Consider the following 24,091-nt stretch of genomic DNA (forward strand, 5'->3'; position numbering starts at 1 on the left):
TTGGATTTAATGCATGTTAGATCACAGACTGGGAAGTCAGTACACGAGAGTTTTTTTGAGTCTCAACAAACAACCTGCCGGAGGAACTCAGCGGGTCGAGCAGCATCTGTGGGGGGGAAAGGAATTGTCGACGTTTCAGGTCGAAACCCCGCATCAAGACTGAGAGTGGAGAGGGGAGAGAGCCAGTATAAAGAGGGAGGGGTTGGACAGGCTAGGACTTTATTCCTTAGAGTTTAGGAGACTGAGAGGTGATCTTATAGAGGTGTATAGATAGGGTGAATGCACTCAATTTTTCCCCCAGAGATGGGGAATCAAAAACTAGAGGTTTAAGGTGAGAAAGGTTTAAGGTGAGAGAGGCATAGGTTTAAGGTGAGAGAGGGAAGATTTAAGATGAACTCGAAGGGCAACTTTTTTTTAAAAATATATATACACAGAGGGTGGTGTGTATGTGGAACGAGCTGCCAGAGGAAGTGGTTGAGGCAGGTACAATAACAACTTTTAAAGGACAGTTGGACAGGTACGTGGGTTGGAAAGGTTTAGAAGGTTAGGAGCCAAACACCGGCAAATGGGACTTGCTTGGATGAGGCATCCTGGTTGACATGGACCAGATGGGCCGAAGGGCCTGTTCTGTGCTGTATGAATCTCTGAGAAGGGGAGTGGTGAGACAGGAGCCCGAGGTGATTGGTGGACTGAGGAGGGGTGCAAGATGACAGGCAGGTGGTGCCAGGTAGGGGAGGGGAGTGGGGGTGGGGTTGGAAGACCAGTGGTGGGTGGATGATAGGTGGAGGCACGAGAGAGAGAGAGAGTGTGGGGGGGGGGAAGAGGGCGAGAGGGGGGCGAGAGAAGGGGGCGGGGGGGGAGGGGAAGGGGGGGGAAGAGGGCAAGAGAGAAAATCTGCTGGAGGAACTCAGGTGACCTTTGGATGTTGGTGTTCCAACCCGTGCCCCTACAGTACGCACGCAAACCTCCAGATAGAACGGAAACGGAAGCCAACTACTACTCGACTGATCACCCGCCCAGCAGCCAAGCTCAGAGGGTCTGAAGACCACCAGAGGAAGTGGGGACAACAACAAAGGAGATGCTGGAGGAGCTCAGCGGGTCGGGCAGCATCTGTGGAGGGAAACGGACAGTCGACGTTTTGAGTCGAGACCCTTCATCAGGACTGGAAGATAGAGGGGAGATGGCCGGTGTAAAGAGGTGAGGGGGAGGGCTGGAGCAAGAGCTGGCAGGTGATGGGTGGATCCAGGTGAGGAGGGGGGATCGGCAGATGGGGGAGGGGAGGGTGGGGACAGTGACAGAGGCTGGGGGCTGACAGGTGGAGGGCTGCAGATGGTGGGATCCTGTGTCTTCAAGGAAGGCAGGATGATGGGGAGAGCAGGCAGGCAAGAAGTGACAGGGAGCCAGGCAAGCAAATATTGCCCTCTCTGACAGCCCCACTGAGTGGCAGGATTGCCTTTTCGGATTGGTGGGTCTGGAGTCACATACATGCCCAGGCCAAAGGCCAGGTGTTTCCTTCTCCGAACGCCACTGGGAGAAAGGAGATGATCCAGTGGTTTTGCGGTCACCAGCACGGACATCAAATTCCAGATTTATTCTGTGAGGTGATCTGAAGCTCCCAGTGAAGGTGGGATTTGGACATACGAGGGGGTGACAAATAAAGGTAGACAAATTATAAAGGTAGACAAATTATAGATAAGGTGGATGGTCACAGTGTTCTTCCCAGGGTAGGGGATTCTAAAGCCAGAGGGCTTAGGTTTGAGGCAAGAGGGGAAAGATTTAAAGGGGACAAGTTTTCCCACACAGAGGGTGGTGGGTATATGGAACGAGCTGCCAGAGGAAGTGGTAGAGGCGGGTACAATTGCAACGTTTGGAAGACATTTACACAGGTACATGGAGAGGAAAGGTTGAGCGGTATATGGGCCAGACCAGCTGAGGTAGGGAACTTGGCTCAAAGCAGCTGCACAGGTTGACTCTGTGGTTAAGAAGGCACATGGTGTATTGTCCTTCATCAATCGTGGGATTGAATTTAGGAGCCGAGAGGTAATGGTGCAGCTATATCGGACCCTGGTCAGACCCCACTTGGAGTATTGTGCTCAGTTCTGGTCGCCTCACTACAGGAAGGATGTGGAAGCCATAGAGAGGGTGCAGAGGAGATTTACAAGGATGCTGCCTGGATTGGGGAGCATGCCTTATGAAAACAGGTTGAGTGAACTCAGCCTTTTCTCCTTGGAGCGACGGAGGATGAGGGGGGACCTGATAGATGTGTATAAGATGATGAGAGGTATTGATAGGGTAGATAGTCAGAGGCTTTTCCCCAGGGCTGAAATGGTTGCCATAAGAGGACACAGGTTTAAGGTGCTGGGGAGTAGGTACAGAGGAGATGTCAGGGGTAAGTTTTTTTACTCAGAGAGTGGTGAGTGCGTGGAACGGGCTGCCGGCAACGGTGGTGGAGGCAGATATGATAGGGTCTTTTAAGAGACGTTTGGATAGGTACATGGAGCTTAGAAAAATAGAGGGCTATGGGTAAGCCTAGTAATTTCTGAGGTAGGGACATGTTCAGCACAGCTTTGTGGGCCGAAGGGCCTGAATTGTGCTGTAGGTTTTCTATGTTCTATGGTCAGCATGGACAAGTTGGGCTGAAGGGCCTGATTCTGTGCTGTACAATTCTGTAACTCTACAATCGATACCAAAATCCTTGAAGGTCATGGAGTTTGTGAAAGTGCATTTCTGCAGCAACTCAACAACATTCCTGGTTGGAAATCCATCACCGTTCCTTCATCGTAGAACCATAGAACACTACAGCACAGAAAACAAGCCATTCGGCCCTTCTGGTCTGTGACGAAACTTTATTCTGCTAGTCCCATTGACCTGCACCCAGTCCATAACCCTCCAGACCTCTCCCGTCCATGTATCTATCCAATTTATTCTTAAAACTTAAGAGTGAGCCCGCATTTACCACATCCGATGGCAGCTCGTTCCACACTCCCACCACTCTCTGAGTGAAGAAGTTCCCTCTAATGTTCCCCCTAAACCTTTCCCCTTTCACCCTAAAGCCATGTCCTCTCGTACTTATCTCTCCTAATCTAAGTGAAAAGAGCCTACTTGCATTTACTCTGTCTATACCCCTCATAATTTTGTCACTGGAACTCCCTCCCCAACAGCACTGCAGGAGCACCGCAGCCATTCGAGAAGGTAGAGAGGTGGGTACAGTTGCAATGTTTAAAAGGCAGCTAGACAGGTACATGGATGGGAAAGGTGTAGAAGGATATGGGTCAAACATGGGCAAATGGGACTAACTTGGTCAGCATGGATGAGAAGGGCCGAAAGGCCTGTCTCCTGGCTGTATAACTCTCAATCCACACTCCACGTGTCCAGAGGTCCATTAGCTTGTCCACTGTTGGCCCTCTCTGGAAGGCAGGCCCTACATCAGCGGCTTAGAGCACGTGAAGATCCCACGCTCTCTCCCACCCTCAGGATCCGACTGTCAGACACTGTGTTGGCCAAGTGCTGGCCAGAAATTAACAGCGTCTTACCCCCACCACCCCGGATGGCGGGAGTCACATCCCCGACCCCCGCCGGTGATGGGTCGCCGACCCCCAGTCCTCACCTTCCTCCTGAAACATCCTGTACAGCGCGGGTCTGTCCACGAAGAGGCCGAGCTGAACCTGGTCACCTGCCCCCGCCTGCCCTCGTCCGTCGGACCCTGTGTCAACACAAGCACTGCGGAGTCAGTGGGGGACCGAGGGTGGGGGGGAAGGGTGTGCGAGGGGGGGGAGAGAGACCGAGGAAGGGGGGGCGAGAGACCGAGGTTGGGGGGCTGTGAGGGGAAGTAATACAGAGCCCAACTCACCCTTTGCGTAGAGGATGCTGGCGAGGTTCACACAGTCCGAGTGGAGCTCCTCCTTTGACCGGTGATCGTTGGACGTACTCAGCGGAAGCATCGACCTGCCCTTCTTCTTCACCACAGCCTCTGCAACACAAGGACCAGGGTCACCATTTTGTCCAGGGTTAAGGAAAAATTCAGGTGGGGTGCCGTGTTCAAGGATGCTTCTCAAGGATATCTAGGGAAGGATGTACTGGCCCTGGAGATGGAGAGGAGGTTCACAAGACTGATCCTGGGAATGAAAGGGTTAATACACAAGGAGCGTTTGATGTCTCTGGGCCTGTACTTGATGGAGTTCAGAAGGATGAGGGGGGATCTCATTGAAACCTACCGGATACTGAAAGGCCTGGATACAGTGGACGTGGAGAGGATGTTTCCATCAGTGGGAGAGTCCAGGATCCAAGGACACAGCCTCAGAATAAAGGGATGTCCCTTTAGAACTGAACCATACAACTATACAGCACAATACAGGCCCTTCGGCCCACAACGTTGTGCCGACCTTTAAACCACGCCTAAGACTATCTAACCCCCTCCTCCAACATAGCCCCCTATTTTAAATTCCTCCATATGCTTATCTAACAATCTCTTGAATTTGACCAACGTTTCAGCCTCCACCACCACCCCAGGCAGCGCATTCCATGCCCCAACCACTCTCTGGGTGGAAAAACCTCCCTCTGATATCTCCCTTGAACCTCCCACCCATTACTTTAAAGCCATGCCCTCTTGTATTGAGCATGAGATGAGGAGGAATTTCTTCAGCCAGAGGGTGGTGAATCTGTGGAGGCCAAGTCATTGCGTGTACTTAAGGCAGAGATTGATAGGTTCTCGATTGGTTAAGGGGGTTAAGGGTTTTTGGGGAGGAGGAGGGAGAGTGGGGTTCAAACAAAAAAGGCCACAATTGAATGGCACAGCAGAATCGATGGGCCGAATGGCCTACTTCTGCTCCTATATCTTATGGTCATTTTATTTTTCTCCCCCAGGATGTGTGTAATTGCTGGAAAGACCAGCGTGTATTGCCTCTCCATCACTGCCCTTGAATCGAGTTGTTTGGTAGGCCACCTCAGAGGGCAGTAAAGAGTCTAAGAGTCTACCCCATTGGTAGGCCAGACAGTGGATTACTTCTCCGGAGAACTGCACAGGTTGACTCTGTGGTTAAGAAGGCATACAGTGTATTGTCCTTCATCAATCGTGGAATTGAATTTAGGAGCCGAGAGGTAATGTTGCAGCTATATAGGACCCAGGTAAGACCCCTAGCCTGGCCAACCTCTCCCTATAACTCAGGACCTCTAGTCCCAGCAATATCCTCGTAAATCTTTCCGGCACTCTTTCCAGTTTAACCATACCTTTCCTATAACATGGTGACCAAAACTATACACAGTGCTCCAAGTGCAGCCTCACTGACTTGTATGACTTATCTATCCTGGGCCCAACACATTGATGCAAACACAAAGAAGGCATGCCAGCGGCTCTACTTCATTAGGAGTTTGAGGAGATTCGGTCTGTCACCAAACACTCCTACAAATTTCTACAGATGTACGGTGGAGAGCATTCTGACTGGTTGCATCAGAATCGGGTTTATTATCACCAACTCATATGATGTGAAATTTGCAGTACAGTGCAAAGACAAAATTTACTATAAATTACAAAATAAATAGAGTGCAAATAAAAGAAAAAGGAGGTAGTCTTCATGGACTGTTCAAAAATCTAATGGCGGAGGGGAAGAAGCTGTTCCTAAAGCATTGAGTGAGGGTCTTCAGGCTCCTGTACCTCCTCCCCGATGGTGTAACGAGAAGAGAGCATGTCCTGGTATGAAGGATCCAATGCACAGGATTGCAGGGGGCAGCAGAGGGTTGTAGACCCAGCCAGTTCCATCAATTTTCTGTATCTGAAGACCATCCTCCTCACTACCCACAACACCAATCTGTGTTACCAGTAATCATACCTCCTAATGTGCACCAAAATCATTCATGTACATCACCGACAATGCATCCCAGCACCGTTCCCTGTGGTGCACAGATCAGAGGCTTCTAATCCAAGAACAATCCTCCACCATTCACCTCTGTTGCCTTATCACTGAGCCAATTGTGGATCCAATTTGCCAATTGCCCTGAATGTCTAACTTTTTGGACCATTCTCCGTGTGCATCTTGCACAAGACCTTGTAAAGACACGTAGATGACAACAACCCCAGTACCCTCATCAACACATTTAGTTACCACTTCAAAAATTCAAGCAAATTTGTCAGACTTCCCATGAACAAGACCGCACTATCTTTGATTAATCCCTGCCTTTCCAAGTGCAGATTCATCCTGGGTCCCAGAATATTGGTAAATTGGTTTACTATTGTCACATGTACCGAGGTACAGTGAAAAACTCTGTTTTGCAAGCCGTCCATACAGATCATTTCATCACATCAGTACATCGAGGTAGTACAAGGGAAAACAATAACAGAATGCAGAATAAAGTGTTACAGTTACAGAGAAAGTGCAGTGCAGGTAGACAATAAGGTGCAAGGTCATAACGAGGTAGATTGTGAGGTCAAGAGTCCATTTTATAGTACTGGGGACCATTCAATAGTCTTAGCGGGATAGCCGCGCATGAGGCTGCTAAACAAGATAGGAGCCCATGGTATTAAAGGAAAGGTACTAGCATAGATAGATTGGCTGACTGGCAGAAGGCAAAGAGTGGGAATAAAGGGGGCCTTTTCTGGTTGGCTGCCAGTGACTCGTGGTGTTCCCCAGGGCTTGTGTTAGGTCCGCTACTTTTCACATTATATACCAGTGATCTGAATGATGGAATTGAGGGCTTTGTGGCCAAGTTTGCGGATGATACAAAGATAGGTGGAGGGGCAGGTGGTGTTGAGGAAGCAGGGAGTCTGCATAAGGACTTGGACAGGTTTATTATCACTGACATACTGTATGTCGTGAAATTTGTTGTTTTGCAGCAGCAGCAAAGGGCAGGACAAAGACATAAAAGTGACTAATTACTGTTACTATTACTGTACGGTCATGCACCTTGGTAGGAATAAAGGCATATCTTACTTTCGAAATGGGGAGCAAATTCAGAAATCAAAGGTGCAAAGGGACTTGGGAATCGTAGTGCAGGATTCCCTAAAGGTTAACTTGCAGGTTGAGTCGGTAGTAAGGAAGGCAAATGCAATGTTAGCATTCATTTTGAGAGGACTAGAATTTAAAAGCAAGGATGTAACGCTGAGGCTTTATAAGGCATTGGCCAGACCACATTTGGAGTGTTGTGAGCAGTTTTAGGCCCCATATCTAAGGAACGATGTGCTGGCATTGGAGAGGGTCCAGAGGAGGTTTACGAGAATGATCCTGGGGATGAAAGGATTAATATGTGAGGAGAGTTTGATGTCTCTGCACCTGTACTCGCTGGAATTTAGAAGGATGAGGGGGGATCTCATTGAAACCTACCAAATATTGAAAGGCCTGGATAGAGTGGATGTGGAGATGATGTTTCCAGTAGTGGGAGAGTCTAGAACCAGAGGGCACAGCCTCAGAATAGAAGGACATCCCTTTAGAACTGAGATGAGGAGGAATTTCTTTAGCCAGAGGGTGGTGAATCTGTGGAATTCATTGCCACAGACGGCTGTGGAGGCGATGTCATTGGGTATATTTAAAGCGGAGGTTGATAGGTTCTTGATTAGTGAGGGTGTCAAAGATTACGGGGAGAAGGCAGAAGAATGGGATTGAGAGGAAAAAATAAATTAGCTGTGATCGAATGGTGGAACAGACTTGATGGGCCGAATGGCCTAATTCTGCTCCTACGTCTTATGGTTTTAAAAGGTTTAGAGCGAAATGGGCTTAGTTCAGGTAAGCACCTAAGTTGGCATGGACAAGTTGGGCCGAAGGGCCTGTTTCCATGCTGTATAACTCTCGACTATCTGCCAGCCCAGCACCATATTCCTGAGGGTGATGGATTATCGGGAGTTTTAAGGCTTCACTTCCAGTTAGTGACGGACATTACGTTCCCCCGTGTGGTGACCGGAAACCACACTGCACTATTCACTCAGAGGGCAACGCACTGGGGCATTAAGCAGGAGATCTGGGTGGAGACTGGGAAGATTCCAGAGTCTCAGTTCATTCCCTGTCATCCCCAATCCTCCTAAGGAGATGCACAGTTCCCACAGCACAAACCAAGCAAAGAAAGGATTCACCTGGCTTCTCTCTCTTCCTCTCATCTCTTGTCTGTTCCCTCCTTCTCTGATTTGTTGGGACCTGTGCAGCAGTGGGAGGCAAGGATTCCGTGTTTCCCCGAACTCCGAGCTCTTCCAGCGGTGCTGTCGGGAATAAACAGGAGACATGTCAATCCCACATTTCAACGATCAGATGATAGAGAAGTGTTTACATTACTGGAAATCCAAGACTGTGAGCCTGAACTTAAAAACAGAGAGTGCTGGAAACACTCAGCAGGTCAGGCAGCATCTGTGGAGAGAGAAACAGAGTTAATGTTTCAGGTCAAAGACCCTTTAGAGGAACTGGGAAAGAGAGAAAACAAGGGTTTCAACTTGCCGAGGACATGGTGCGTATTTATAGACCATAGAACAGCACAGCACTGGAACAGGCCCTTCAGCCCACGATGTTGTGCCAAACTAATTAAACCAGTAATAAATGCCTAACTAAATTAATCCCTTCTGCCTACGCAATGTCCATATCCATCTATTCCCTGCACATCCATGTGATCACAAGATCAGAAGACAAGGGAGCAGAAATAGGCCATTCGGCCCATCAAGTCTGCTCCAGAGAAAAGGGGAAAAAGAAATGAGAAATTGTGGGGGTGGGGGGAGGTCTGCTCCATGAGTAGAAAAAAAACCTATTCTAGCCCCAATTTCCAGCCTTATCCCCATATCCCTTGATACCTTGACTAATTAGATATCTATCTATCTCCTCCTTAAACACATCCAATGATCGGGCCTCCACAGCTGTACGTAGCAAGGAATTCCATAAATTCACTACCCTCTGGCTAAAGAAATTTCTCCTCATCTCTGTTCTAAACCTGTGCCCTCTAATTCTAAGATTGTGCCCTCTGGTCCTAGACTCACCCACCAAGGGAAACAGCTTGGCCACATCTACTCTGTCTAGTCCTTTTAACAATTTAAATGTTTCTATGAGGTCCCCTCTCATTCTGTACTCCAGTGAGTACAGTCCAAGAGCCGACAAACGCTCATCATATGTAAGCCCTTTCATTCCAGGGATCATCCTCGTAAACCTCCTCTGAACCCTCTCCAACATCAGCACATCCTTCCTAAGATAAGGGGCCCAAAACTGTACACAGTATTCCAAATGAGGTCTCACCAGTGCCCCGTAGAGCCTCATCAACACTTCCTTACTTTTATACACTATACCTCTCGAGATGAATGCCAACATAGCATTCGCTTTCCTTACCGCCGATCCGACCTGGTGGTTAACCTTTAGGGTATCCTGCATGAGTATCCCCTAAGTGTGCATATCTAAGTGTGCCCACCATCGTATCCGCCTCCACCACCACCACTGGCAGCATATTCCAGGCACCCACCACTCTCTATGTAAAAAACTTGCCCCGCACATCTCCTTTGAACTTACCTCCCCCTCACCTTAAATGCTTGCCCCCTAGTATTAGACTCTGGGAAAAAGATACCGGCCGTCTACTCTATCTATGCCTCTCATTATTTTATAAACGTATCAGATCTCCCCTCAGACTCCACCGCTTCAGAGAAAACAACCCAAGTTTGTCCAACCTCTCCTTGTAGTTAATACTCTCTAATCCAGGCAGCATCCTGGTGAACCTCTCTCCAAAGCCTCCACATCCTGCCTATAATGGGGCGACCAGAACTGAATGCAATACTCCAAATGTGGCCTAATTAGAGTTTTAAAAAGCTGCAACAGAACTTCCCGACTCTTGAACGCAGTGCCTCAACTAATAGGGGCAAGCATGCCGTATGCCTTCGTTACCACCCTATCAACCTGTGCAGCCACTTTCAGGGAGCTATGGACTTGGACCCCAAGAAAATTTCTGGACTAGCCTTCAGAGGCACAAGTTCAAATCCCACCACAGCACTTGGGGAATTTAAAGTAAACAACATCTCAAGCTAATGCAAGCCAAGGTAGCCATGAAACTATTGTATTGACCGGATTTACTGATATCCTACTGGAAGTCTGTCCTCCTTATGTGGTCTGGTCTGCGTTTTGTAAAAAGGCTATCGATTCCAAGATTTGCAATGACGATTACTGAAGCGAACCACATTTTCGAATCAATATAATTCCATAAATCATTCAAAATATTCCCAGAATATCCAGCATTTCAGTAACAGAAGTTATAACGCAAATATTTCCAATAATATGATGCCTTTTCCGGTGATTCAATAATAAACTGCCCCCACCACTGACGTCCCTGTCGATATGTCAGTGAAACGTTTCCAGTCTAAATTTCAGTCTCTCCCAAAGTTTCCAAGCATGGATGGACAGGGAATTTGGAGAAAGCCTTCAGAGTTCCTTCTGTACACCCAACAGCCGGAAGTATCCCAGAACTGACCGCAATCTCTCTCATGAACTGGCTCGGTCTCCAAGTGGGAAACAGCCCTCGAGCCTTATCAAAGCACCTCACCGCTGATACTGCAGCACTCCACGTGTCATGCCTCTGGATCAGTGGGTCATGGTTCAAGCCTCACACCAGACACAGGGGCACAAAAGAGCAGGCTGACACTCCATTGGGGTTCCAAGGGAGCGCCATTTTGAAACTGTACCTTCGTAACAAACCCCCGCGCACTCGCGCACCCCCCCCCCCCCATCACATTACTGAGAAATGCAGGGGAGCTCTCCCCAGTGGCCTGGAACCAGTACTCATCCCAGCACCGCCACAAACGTGGGATCTTACTCTGCAGAAATCTGCCACTACATTTTCTCATGTGGTGATGACTCACCAATAGGAACTTCACTGGCTGTGATACCCTTCGAAGGTTGCAACTGGTGCTATGCAAAGGCAAGTCTTCCTTTCCCTCCATACTGATGCCAGGATTGACCATACTATAACGGGAGGCCGTTTGGTCCATCCCAGCTCACAGATCAATCCTCTTGGAACACAGAACAGTACAGCACAGGAACAGGCCCTTCGGCCCACAATGACTGTGCTGACCATGATGCCAATTTAAACTAGTCCCACCTGCCTGCACATGGTCCGTATTCCCCCATTCCCGGCCTGTTCACCTGCCTGTCTAAATGCCTGGTAAACATTGCTGTTGTATCTGCCTCCACCCCCACCCCTGGCAGCCCGTTCCAGGCACCCACCACAGTGTTAAAAAAAAACTTGCCCCACACATCTCCTTTAAACTTTCCCCCTCTTCCACATTTCTTTTTCCCCTAACCTACTCTCCCCACATTCCCATCAACTTCCCCCTACACTCTACCCCTCACCCACACACTGGGGGCAATTTTCAGCAGCCAATTAACCCACCGACCCGCACTTCGTTGGGATGTGGGAGGAAACCGGAGCACCCGGGGGAAACCCACGCGGTCACAGGGAGAAAGTGCAAACCCTGCACACAGACAGCGCCGGAGGTCAGGATCGAACCGGGTTCACTGGCGCCGTGAGGCTACAGCAACACCAGCCACGCCACGATGCTACCCATAATTGTCGACCCTTGACCTTCAGGGGTTGGGGCAAGAGATCAACCCCTGGTTTAAGGCAGAGAGGCAGTCAGTCATACCTGGAGCTCGAGAGGTCTCATCGGATGCTGATTCAACTTCCCCTTGAAATTCCTGCTTCTCCTCGCGGACACTGGGGGCCAGAAGGGTCTGAGGTGAAGTGTCCAAAAGACCTGCCCCTTCCTGACCCACAACACACTTCTCCGCCTTTTTCCTGCTTTTCTTAGATTTGGGTTTCAAGCCGTTCACCTTCTTCCTCTCCAGTTCAGAGACCTTCTTCCCTAATTGGGGAACAATAGTTTCAGTTCAAAGATTCCTGTCGAATGCAGAGGTGCAAAGAAAAACTTACTTGCAGCAGCATCACAGGCACATAGAATTAGAGGCACAACATTCATAAAAAAAAATGAATTGCAACAGCTCTGCCTGAGACCCCCAAGAAACTGCAGAGAGACTCCATGGAGGAGAGGCTGGTTTTCGAGGTGTGCTGAGCTGTGTCCACAACTGTGCACACTTCTCGCTGCCTCAGAGGAGGTTTACGAGGATGATTCCTGGAATGAAAGGGCTTACGTATGATGAGCGTTTGTCGGCTCTTGGACTGTACTCACTGGAGTACAGAAGAATGAGGGAGGACCTCATAGAAACATTTCAAATGTTGAAAGGACTAGACAGAGTAGATGTGGTGAAGCTGTTTCCCTTGGTGGGTGAGTCCAGGACCAGAGGGCACAATCTTAGAATTAGAGGGTACAGGTTCAAAACAGAGATGAGGAGAAATTTCTTTAGCCAGAGGTTGGTGAATTTGTGGAATTCCTTGCCACGTACTGCAGTGGAGGCCAGATCATGGGAGGCGTTTAAGGAAGAGGTAGATAGATATCTGAATAGTCGGGGTATCAAGGGATATGGGGATAAGGCCAGAAATTGGGGTTAGAATAGTGTGGTTTTTTTTTGCCCCCCCCCCCCCCAAATTTCTCATTTCTTTTTTCCCTTTTCTTTGGAGCAGACTCGATGGGCCGAATGGCCTACTTCTGCTCCCTTGTCTTGTGATCTTGTGATAATCAAAGACACCACCCACCCCGGACATTCTCTCTTCTCCCCCCTCCCATTGCGCAGAATATGCAAAAACCTGAAAGCACGTACCACCAGGCTCAAGGACACCTTCTATCCCGCTGTTATAAGACTATTGAACGGTCCCCTAGTACGATAAGATGGACTCTCAACCTCACAATCTACCTCGTTGTGGCCCTTGCACCTTATTGTCTGCCTGCACTGCACTTTCTCTGTGACTGCAAAACTATATTCTGTATTCTGTTATTGTTTTCTCTTGTTCTACCTTAATGCACCGTTGTCATGAAATGATCTGTATGGATGGCATGCAAAATGAAGTTTTTCCATTGTACCTCGGTACATTTGACAATAATAAACCAATTTACCAAGTTAAATGGCATGCAACATTAACTGTTCCTCTTTCCACAGATTCTGCCTGACCTGTTGAGTATCTGCATTTTCTCTTTTTTTTGGTGAAGCTTAAACGTAAGGCTCTGCTGTACCAGGAGCCAGAGAGGGGTTAGCAAGCATAAGGGGTGAGTTTTGAATGGAATTTGGTGCAAATTTTGAATCCGTGTTATTTCAGTAACAAGCTACTTGAAGGTCCTTCTCGGTATTGTCAACAATCCCAATTTGGAAATATTGGTCATTGGTTTATTATTGTCACGTGTACCGAGGTACAGTGAAAAGCTTTTGCTTTGCATGCCATCCATGCAGATCATTCCGTGCATAAGTGCATTGAGGTAGAACAAAAGGAAAACTGAATGTAGAACATAGTGTTACAGTTACAGAGAAAGTGCAGTGCAGGTAGACAAAGTGCAAGGGCGACGACGAAGTAGATTGGGAGATCAAAAGTTCATCTTTAGCGTATGAGAGGTCTGTTCAAGAGTCTGATAACAGCGGGATAGAAGCTGTCCTTGAGCCTGGTGGTACGTGTTCTCAAGCTTTTGTATCTTCTGCCTGATGGGAGTGGGGGGAAGAATGTCCGGAGTGGATGGGGTCTTTGATTATGTTGGCTGCTTTCCTGAGGCAGTGAGAAGTGTAGACAGAGTCTATGGAGGGGAGGCTGGTTTCCGTGACGCACTGAGCTGTGTCCACAACTCTCTGCAGTTTCTTGTGGTCTCGGGCAGAGCAGTTGCCGTCCCAAGCTGTGATGCATCCAGATAGGATGCTTTCAATGGCGCATCTACAAAAATTGGTGAGGATCAAAGGGGACATGCCAAATTTCTTTAGCTTTCTGAGGAAGTAGAGGCACTGGTGAGATTTCTTAGCCGTGGCGTCTACGTGGTTGGACCAGGACAGGTTATTGGTGATATAGCCGCTCATTCATCATCGCTGGGTCTAAGTCCTGGAACTCCCCAACAGCACTATGGGAACACCTTCACCAGAAGAACTGCAGCAGGTCAAGAGGGCAGTTCATCCCCACCTTCTCAAGGGTAATAGACACTGGTCTTGATGGCGAGACCCACATCTGCGAGAAATCGATGAAAAACAGAAAGCAAGAATAGATCCACAACGTCACTACCTTGTGGTGGTCTGGTGTGTTCCTGCTTCGAAACCTCCCACTGCCGCACTGTGAAATCATCTCCTCCTGTCCAGACGATGTCTGCGTCCACTGGTGACCACTGGACCGCCAGCAGTCTCCCGGTGTGTCCCCGATAGTTACACATGGGTTCATCCTTCAGAACATCCCACACCTGTAGTGCAATGCAGTGTTAACACTTACAGTGACATTGCCTTTATTGGCTGGCTCTTCCCACAGCCCACGGACACTCTCCCCCCGTCACCGACTCTCCCCACCCACTGAATCCCCTCCCACAGCCCATGGACTCTCCCCTCCCATCACCCACTCTCCCCACCCACTGAATTCCCTCCCACAGCCCACGGACACTCTCCCCCATCACCGACTCCCCCCATCCACTACATCCCCTCCCACAGCCCACGGACTCCCCTCCCATCACCGACTCTCCCCACCCACAGCCCTTTCAGACAACATGCAGCAGTGAGCATTACGCTACTACAGCGCCAGCGACCCGGGTTCAATTCCGGCCGCTGTCTGTAAGGAGTTTGGACGTTCTCCCTGCGTCTGCGTGGGTTTCCTCCGGGTGCTCCGGTTTCCTCCCACATTCCAAAGACGTACGGGTTAGGAAGTTGTGGGCATGCTATGTTGGCGTCGGAAGCGTGGTGACACTTGCGGGCTGCCCCCCAGAACGCTCTACGCAAAAGATGCATTTCACTGTGTGTTTCGATGTACATGTGACTAATAAAGAAATCTTATCAAATTACAGCAACTCGCAATGTGAAAGCATTCTCCTCCCCTCCCTGGCTCTTGATATGATGGAGCTAGAGAGGGGGCAGAAAAGGTTCACAACCATGTCACCAGGACTGGAGGGCTTGTGTTATAGGGAGAGACTGGACAGGCTGGGGCTGTTTTCCCTGGAGTGAAGGAGGCTGAGGGGTGACCTTATAAGGGTTTAAAAAATCATGAGGGGCATAGGTAAGACGAAGTCAGTCTTTTGCCCAGGGTAGGTAAGTCTAAAACTAGAGGGCACAGGTTTAAGGTGAGAGGGGAAAAATTTAAAGGGGACCTGAGGGGCAAGTTTTTCCACACAGAGGGTGGTGGGTAAATGGAACGAGCTGCCAGAGGAAGTGGTACAATGTTTAAAAGATATTTGGAGGTGTTCCTGGATAGGAAAGGTTTGGAGGGGTATGGGGTAAATGCAGGAAACTGGGACTAGCTCAGGAAGGCACCTCGGTCAGCATGGATGAGTTGGGCCGAAGGGCCCGTTTCTGTGCTGTATGAATCTGTGACCCTTTTGCTGATCCCCTTTAAATAGCATCATACAGCACAGAAACAGGCCCCCATGTCCATCCTGAGCAGCAATCGATACTAGTCCCATCTACCAGCGTTTAGTCTGTAGCCTTCGCAAGTCAAGGGCTCATCCAGATGCTGTGAGAGTCTCTGCCTCCACCACCCCCCCAGGCACTGCATTCCCTTCTGGTCAATGATCCTCCTGCAGTTTTATTTACTGTATCAAAACCCTCCTCGGTTTTGAAAGGCCCCATTAAAGTTCCCCTTCTCTTCTTGAAGGTGGACAACCCAGCTGTTCTCAGCAGAAACGACCAGCTTGGGGCATCTCCTCTGCACCTCAACATTCAGGAATGAAGTAACTCACCAACGGGGACCTGTCACCAAACTTTCACCCTAAAGGTGTGGGTTTAAGTTCCATCCCCACGGACAAAAACCTAGGCCTAAAGAGCCGGCAGGGCTTCGCGTCAAGGAAACTAATGGCAAGAGGCAAGAGCTCTTCCCATTGGTGCCCAATCACATCAACCTATCACATCTGGTCGCCCCATTACAGGAAGGATGTGGAGGCTTTGGAGAGGGTGCAGAAGAGGTTCACCAGGATGCTGCCTGGATTTAGAGGGCAGGTGCTATAAGGAGAGGTTGGACAAACTTGGGTTGTTTTCTCTGGAGCGGCAGAGGCTGAGGGGAGACCTGATAGAAGTTTATAAAATTATGAGGCATAGATCAAGTAGACAGCCGGTATCTTTTTCCCAGGATTGAAATGTCTAATACCAGAGGGTGTGCATTTAAGGTGAGAGGGGGTCAGTTTAAGGGAGATGCGCGGGGCATGTTTTAGCCTAGATTGGGCTGCCAGGGGTGGTGATGGAAGCAGATATGAAAGTGGTATTTCAGAGGCTGTTAGACAGACACATGAGTATGCAGGGTATGGAGGGATATGGATCATGTGCAGGCAGAAGAGATTTAGTTTAATTTGGCATCATGTTCGGCACATTGTGGCCCGAAGGATCTGTTCCTGTGCTGTACTATGTTCTATCTTCTCTGTTCAATCTTCCCATAAAACACACCCGATTCAGTCATCAGCCTAACGGTCCATCCCCCGACTGAGCCGCTCACCTGGGCAGTGCCATCATAGCAGGCAGAGACCAGCACAGCATCATGGTGGGGGCTCCAAGCCAGGCTGGTGATCTTTGCTGTGTGTCCAGTGAGCGTCCGGAACGGCTCGATCATCGTGGTCAGTGTTTCCGAGGGATGCTCTGGGATAAAAAGAGACAGGAAATGGTTTCTCCTTTGTAAAGCAAATCGGGAGTGTAACTGAAGCATAAAAAACCCTGCAGACACCAGAAATCTGAAGCAAAAGCAGGAAACACTCAGTTGGTCAGGAGCATCTGTGGAGAGACAAACACACTCAGCGCTCGAAGTTGATCACTGTTCACTTGAAGGGCGACAGAGCCATTTCTCTCTCCACAGATGCTGCCTGACCCTCTGACTGCTTCCAGCATTTTGTTTAGAACGAACGAGTTGAATCTAGTTACAGTGCAGGTCAGACAGGTGACAAGCAGGCATGAATAACTGTCAGCCAGCAGGTGCAGGGGAGAACACAGTGGCGCAGTTAGTAGAGCTTCTGCCTCTCATTTCCAGCGTGCTGGGTTCAATCCTGACCTCGGACGCTGTGTGTATGAGGATATCAAAAACAAGAGGGCATGGGTTTAAGGTGAGGAGAAGGAGTTTTAAAGGGGATTTAAGGGGGAAATTTTTTTTTTAAATCACAGACAACGGTTGATATCTGGAATGAACTGCCAGAGGTGTTGGAAAGGGTACAGAAGAGATTTACCAGGATGCTGCCTGGTTTAGAGAGCATGCATTATGAGGAGAGACTAAGGGAGCTAGGGCTTTATTCTTTGGAGAGAAGGAAGATGAGAGGAGACATGATAGAGGTGTACAAAATATTAAGAGGAATAGATAGAGTGGACAGCCAGCGCCTCTTTCCCAGAGCACCAATGCTCAATACAAGAGGGCATGGCTTTAAAGTAATGGGTGGGAAGTTCAAGGGAGATATCAGAGGGAGGTTTTTTACCCAGAGAGTGGTTGGGGCATGGAATGCGCTGCCTGGGGTGGTGGTGGAGGCAGGTACGTTGGTCAAATTCAAGAGATTACTAGATAAGCATATGGAGGAATTTAAAATAGAGGGATATGTGGGAGGAAGGGATTAGATAATCTTAGGCGAAGTTTAAAGGTCGGCACAACATTATGGGCCAAAGGGCCTGTATTGTGCTGTACTGTTCTATGTTCTATGAGGTGACAACAACATTAAAGAAGCATTTAAGACAGACACTTCAATAGGCGAGGCGTAGACAGATACTGTCTTAATGCAGGCAAATGGGATTGGTGTAGATGGGCAAAAGGTCAGCATTGACATGGAGGGTTAGGAGACAGCAGGAGATGACAGAAGGGGCTGGAGTCGCTGGCGAGACCCTCGGAAGCGAGGAATTTGTACAGGAGGTGACGAGTGCAGGGGTGGGGGGGGTGAATGGACACACGAGAACAGCAGAGAGTTACCCAGCACGGGCTTGAGGTTGTGGACGTAGACCACGGCGTTGTTGGAGCCGGAGGCGATCAGGAAGCCCAGGTTGGGGTCCGAGCTGTGGGGGTGATGCCAGCGGATAGCGTTGATGAGCTTGTGGTGGGTCTGGATGGTGCAGAGCAGCTTCAGGAGCGGAGGCTGGAAGATTTCAATGGACCTAGTGAGGGAGAAAGCAGAGACACCCAATGTGGTAACAAAACAAGAAATACGCAACAGGTCCCAACCAAGAGAAGCGAGGTGATAGGGTAGAGTCATACAGCATGAAAACAGGCCCTTCGGCCCAACTGGTCCATGCCAACCAAGGTGCCCATCTAAGCCCACTTGCTCACGTTTGGCCCATATCCCTCTCAACCTTTTCCTATCCATGTACCAGCACAGTAGTGTAGCAGTCAGCATAACACTATTACAGCGCCAGTGACCCAGGTTCAATTCCCGCCGCTGTCTGCAAGGAGTTTGTACGTTCTCCCCGTGTCTGCGTGGGTTTCCTCCGGGTGCTCCGGTTCCCTCCCACATTCCAAAGACGTACGGGTTAGGAAGTTGTGGGCATGCTCTGTTGACGCCGGAAGCATGGCGACACTTGCAGGCTGCCCCCAGAACACTCTCAGTAACGCAAATAGATGCATTTCACTGTGCGTATCGATGTACACGTGACTAATAAATAAATATCTTATCTCATCTTATCTTACCTATCCAAATGTCTTTTAAAAATTATTGTACCTGCCTCAACCATTTCCTCTGGCAGCTCGTTCCACATACACACCAGCCTTCGTGTAAAAAGTTGCCCCTCAAGTTCCTTTTAAATCTCTCCCCTCTCACCTTAAAACTATGCCCTCTAGTTCTTGATTCCCCAGCTCTGGGGACAAAAGACTGAATGCATTCACCCTATCTATGCGCTTCATGATTTTACACACCTCTATAACACCCGTCAGTCTCCAAGGAATAAAGTCCTAACCTGTCCAACCTCTCCCTGTAACTCAGCCCCAAGTCCTGGCAGCATCCTTGTAAATCTTTTCTGCACTCTTTCCAGTTTACTAACAGCTTTCCTGAAGCACCTCAGCAAGGAAGAGGCTACTCCACCCATCTAATCTATGCTGGTACCTGGTAGAACAGTTGCACCATTACCATCCCCATAGCCTCGCAAATTGTTCTCTTTCAAGTGTCTATCCAGTTCCTTTTTGAAAGCTCTGACTGACTCCATTTCCTCTCCCCTCAGATCCCAACCACTCATTGCTTAACCAATGTCTCCCTTCCGTCTTTGGCTCAGATTCTGTGCTCCCCGGTCCAAGAAGCACCAATTCCTGGGATCTGCTTCCTTTCTTACATCCAATAAAACATCCTCCACAAATCCCGCCCAGGACAACGGTATGTTCCTGCGCTCCCAGGATAAACACCAGAAACCTCGTGTTAGAGCAGGTCAAAGACCCAAATCTGGATAACCTTCCGAGGGGGGTGTCAAGCCCTCAATGTTACCGGCTGGGCTTCCTTGCACATGAATTCCAAATTAAATTCACAACAGAACAATAGGAAAGCAGGAGAAGGCCACTTGGCCGCTTAAGCCTGCTCTGACCATTCCTGACAACGCCTCAACTCTTCTGTGCCAGTTCTTTTTGCACTACCACAGATGGCACTACAATCTTACATAAGAACATAAGAAATAGGAGCAGGACGAGGCCATCTGGCCCATCGAGCCCGCTCCGCCATTCAATAAAATCATGGCTGATCTGTCCGTGGACCTGCCTTTTCCCCATAACCCTTAATTCCCCTATGATGCAAAAATCTATCTAACTGTGTCTTAAATATATTTAATGAGGTAGCCTCTACTGTTTCCCTGGGCAGAGAATTCCACAGATTCACTGCTCTCTAGGAAAAGCAGTTTCTCCTCATCTCCGTCCTAAATCTATTCCCCGAATCTTGAGGCTATGTCCCCTTGTTCTATATCTTTACAAGATATCTTTATTAGTCACACGTACATCAAAACACACAGTGAAATGCATCTTTCACGTAGAGTGTTCTGGGGGCAGCCCGCTAGTCTCACCTACCAGGGGAAACAACCTTCCTGCCTCTATCTTATCTATCTCTTTCATAATTTTATACGTTTCTATAAGATCCCCTCTCATTCTTCTGAATTCCAGCGAGTATAGTCCCAGGCGACTCAATCTCTCCTCATAGGCTAACCCCCTCATCTCCAGAATCAACCTGGTGAACCTCCTCTGCACCACCTCCAAAGCCAGTACATCTTTCCTCAAGTAAGGAGACCAGAACTGCACGCAGTACTCCAGATGCAGCCTCACCAGTACCCTGTACAGTTGCAGCATAACCTCCCTGCTCTTAAATTCAATCCCTCCAGCAATGAAGGCCAACCTTCCATTTGCCTTCTTGATAACCTGTTGCAAATGCAAACCAACCTTTTGCGATTCATGCACAAGCACTGCCAAGTCCCTCTGCACAACAGCATGCTGCAATCTTTCACCAGTTAAATAAAAATCTGATCTATTTTTCCTTCCAAAGCAGATTACCTCGCATTTACCAACATTGTACTCCATCTGCCAGACCCTTGCCCACTCACTTAACCTGTCTATATCTCTCTGCAGACTCTCCGCATCCTCTGTGCAATTTGCTTTTCCATTCAATTTAGTGTCATCAGCAAACAGATACGCTGCACTCGGTCCCCTCTTCCAAATCGTTAATGTATATCGTCAACAGTTGCAGGCCCAGCACCGACCCCTGCTGCACCCCACTCACCACTGATTGCCAACCAGAGAAACACCATTTATCCCAACTCTCTGCCTTCTATTGGTTAACCAATCCTCTATCCACGTTAACACATTACCCCCAACTCCATGCATCCTTATCTTATAGACAAGTCTTTTATGTGGCACCTTATCGAATGCCTTCTGGAAATCCAAGTATACAACATCCACCTGTTCCCCTCTATCCACTGTGCTCATCATATCCTCAAAGAACTCCAGTAGGTTTGTCAAACAGGACCTGCCCTTCCTGAATCCATGCTGTGTCTACCTGATGGAACTACTTCTATCCAGATGTCTCACTATTTCTTCCTTAATGATAGCTTTAGGCATTTTCCCAATGACAGATGTTAAGCTAACTGGCCTATAGTTACCTGCCTTTTGCCTACATCCTTTTTTTTTAGAAACAGTGCTGTCTTGCACTCATCGCAGTATTTATTATTACCATGTACACCGTTTACTCTGAGCTCTGGGGAAAGTTCGTTGCACCCAGGTGTAACTAATCTGAATCTAAAACATTCATAAATGAGGTGCTCTTCTCACCCGTCATCATTGCCGATCGCCAGGACCGTCCCATCAGGTTTCCAACTCAGCTCACTGCGGCCTGGAAGTTTATGCTGGAGGATTGAGGGGAAGATCTGGAGAATTAGTTCCAGCGAATTCAGTTCCCACCCAGCGCTGGCGTTTGCCTGGAAGAGTGCAGCTCCAGCGACACTCAAGAAGTTCGACACCATCCAGGACAAAGCAGCCCACTGCCTCAAAGATTCATTCCCCTCACTGGGCCACAGTGCATGCCATCTAGAACATAGAGTACAGCACAGGAAGAGGCCCTTCAGCCCACAATGTTGTGCCAAACTAATTAAACTAGTAATTAAAAGCCTACTATGCTAATCCCTTCTGCCTGCACATGATCCATCTCCCTCCACTCCCTGCATGTTCATGTGTCTACCTAACAGCCTCTTGAACACAACTATCGTATCTGCCTCCACCACCACCCCTGGCAGCGCATTCCAGGCACCCACCACTCTCTGCGTAAAAAAAACTTGCCACGCACATCTCCTTTGAACTTACCCCTCTCACCTTAAATGCATGCCCTCAAGTATTAGATAGTTTGATCCTGAGGGAAAAGGTACCAGCTGTCTACTCTACCTATGCCTCTCATAATCTTATAAAGTTTTATCAGGTTCCCCTTGGCCTCTGCCACAAACCCAAGTTTGTCCAACCTCTCCTTATAGCTCATGCCCTCTAATCCAGGCAGCATCCTGGTGAACTTCTTCTGCACCCTCTCCAAAGCCTCCACATCCTTCCTGTGATGGGGCGACCAGAACTGAATGCAATACTCCAGATAAAATTAACCACAGTGACTCGCCCAGGCTACTCCGACAGCACCTCCCAAACCTGCCACCTCTACAACGGAGGAGAACTAGGACAGAAGGCGCAGGGGAAAACCAGACCCTGCAGATTCCTTTCAAATTGTGTTCAGTTCTGGTCACCTCATTATAGGAAGGTTGTGGAAGCTTTAGAGAGGGTGCAGAGGAGATTTACCAGGATGCTGCGTGGATTGGAGAGCGTGTCTTATGAGGATAGGTTGAGTGAGCTCGGGCTTTTCTCTTTGGAGAGGAGGAGGATGAGAGGTGACTTGATAGAGGTGTACAAGATGATAAGAGGCATAGATCGAGTGGACAGTCAGAGACTTTTTCCCAGGGCGACAATGGCTAACACGAAGGGACATAATTTTAAGGTGATTGGAGGAAGGTATAAGGGGGATGTCAGGGGTAAGTTTTTTTTACACAGAGAGTGGTGGGTGTGTGGAACGCACTGCTGGCAGAGGTTGTGGGGCAGATACATTAGGGATATTTAAGAGACTCTTAGATAGACACATGAATGATAGAGAATTGGGAGGCTATGTGGGAGGGAAGGGTTAGATAGATCTTAGAGCAGGATAAAATGTCAGCACAACATTGTGGGCCGAAGGGCCTGTACTGTGCTGTAGTTTTCTATAACACATCCACACGAGCCTCAATGACTAAATCACCCACCATCACAACTGGGAAAAATATCAGTGTTCCTGCACAAATGCCGTATCTAATTCTTGGAACTCCATCCCCAACAGCACTGCAGTAGCACAGAAAGAAAGGGCAAGCCATCTGAAACTGGAGAAATCAATATCGAGTCCTGCAGGTTAGAAAGAGTCCTCTCCCCTTTAAGGCTCCATAAGTATTGTCCCAGCAGATTGTCCCACTGTGGTAAATAGGACAGTGAGAAATCAGGTTTCATTTGAAGTTGAAGGGAAAAGGTACTCCCATCTACCAGGGACACAAGTCAACGTTGGTAGACAGGGTGGTGAAAAAGGCATTTTACACACTAGCCTTCATCAATCAGGGTACTGAGTATCGGAGTATATGTTGCAGTTATACAAGTCGTTGGTAAGGCCGCACTTGGACCACTGTGTACAGTTTCGGTTGCCCTGTTATAGGAAAGAGGTGGTTAAACTGGAAAGAGCACAGAAAAGATTTATGAGGATGTTACCAGGACTGGAGGGCCTGAGTTACAGAGAGAGGTTGGCCAGGCTGGGCCTTTAGTCCTTGGAACATAGGAGAATGAGGGGCGACCTTTATAGAAACATTCAGAATTATGAGAGGAGTAGATGCAAGTCTTTTCCCCCCCAGGGTAGGGGAGTCCAAAACTAGGGGGCATAGGTTTAGGGTGAGAGGGGAGAGATTTAAAAGGGACCTGAGGGACAACTTTTTCCATGCAGAGGGTGGTGAGTGTATGGAACGAGCTGCCAGAGGAAGTGGGTGAGGCAGGTACAACAGTATCAGTTAAGAAGCACTTGGATAGGTACATGGAGGGACGGGGCTTGGAGGGATATGGGCCGAACGCAGGAAATTGGGACTAGCTGGGTGGGCACAGTGGTCGGCATGGACTGGTTGGGCTGAAGGGCCTGTATTATTCTGTGGTAACTAAATGCTGAAATTTGCAGTACACCCCACATTACCAAGGGTGGAGTTCAGAAAAGCCCTGCAGAAGCTCAATGAGGGTGTTGTGTTCCAGCAAGGGTTCCTCCAGTCCAAAGAGCGGACCAGTGAGACTGCCCAAGGCCAGCACCCTGGGTTGGGAGGAGAGGTCTGCCCCTGTGTATCTGGCTCCTGCCGATGAGGTGATCAAGCTGACACACAATGCAAGGTCTGGCTCACCCAGGGAGAAGGGTAGATCGAGGGACGGTTTCAGAGTGAGAGGAACTGGATGAAGCAAGTTAACTGTCTGAACTGTCAAACACAGAGCTGGGTGCAAGACCAATAACACGAGGACAATGCGGAGAGAGGGAGGGAGAGGGGGAAGAGAGAGTGAGAGGGAGGGAGACGCATCTCACACACAATCCACCCCCCCCCCC

At 48.8% G+C, this 24,091-nt stretch overlaps 1 protein-coding gene across 1 annotated transcript in view; it reads right to left on the reverse strand.

Annotated features, from left to right (window-relative positions):
• gemin5 (gem (nuclear organelle) associated protein 5) overlaps window positions 1-24,091 on the reverse strand; it is a 71,606-nt gene that overhangs the window by 19,195 nt on the left and 28,320 nt on the right. Inside the window, exons 12-19 of the mRNA XM_052013794.1 lie at window positions 21,241-21,314; window positions 17,926-18,107; window positions 16,483-16,622; window positions 14,086-14,257; window positions 11,582-11,800; window positions 8,057-8,179; window positions 3,851-3,970; window positions 3,608-3,703 (exon numbers count right to left, since the gene is read on the reverse strand). Coding sequence (XP_051869754.1) covers window positions 3,608-3,703; window positions 3,851-3,970; window positions 8,057-8,179; window positions 11,582-11,800; window positions 14,086-14,257; window positions 16,483-16,622; window positions 17,926-18,107; window positions 21,241-21,314 — 1,126 coding nt within the window. The remainder of the gene's footprint in view (window positions 1-3,607; window positions 3,704-3,850; window positions 3,971-8,056; window positions 8,180-11,581; window positions 11,801-14,085; window positions 14,258-16,482; window positions 16,623-17,925; window positions 18,108-21,240; window positions 21,315-24,091) is intronic.

The sequence above is a fragment of the Pristis pectinata genome, chromosome 4, assembly GCF_009764475.1.
Source record: "Pristis pectinata isolate sPriPec2 chromosome 4, sPriPec2.1.pri, whole genome shotgun sequence".
Taxonomy (NCBI): domain Eukaryota; kingdom Metazoa; phylum Chordata; class Chondrichthyes; order Rhinopristiformes; family Pristidae; genus Pristis; species Pristis pectinata.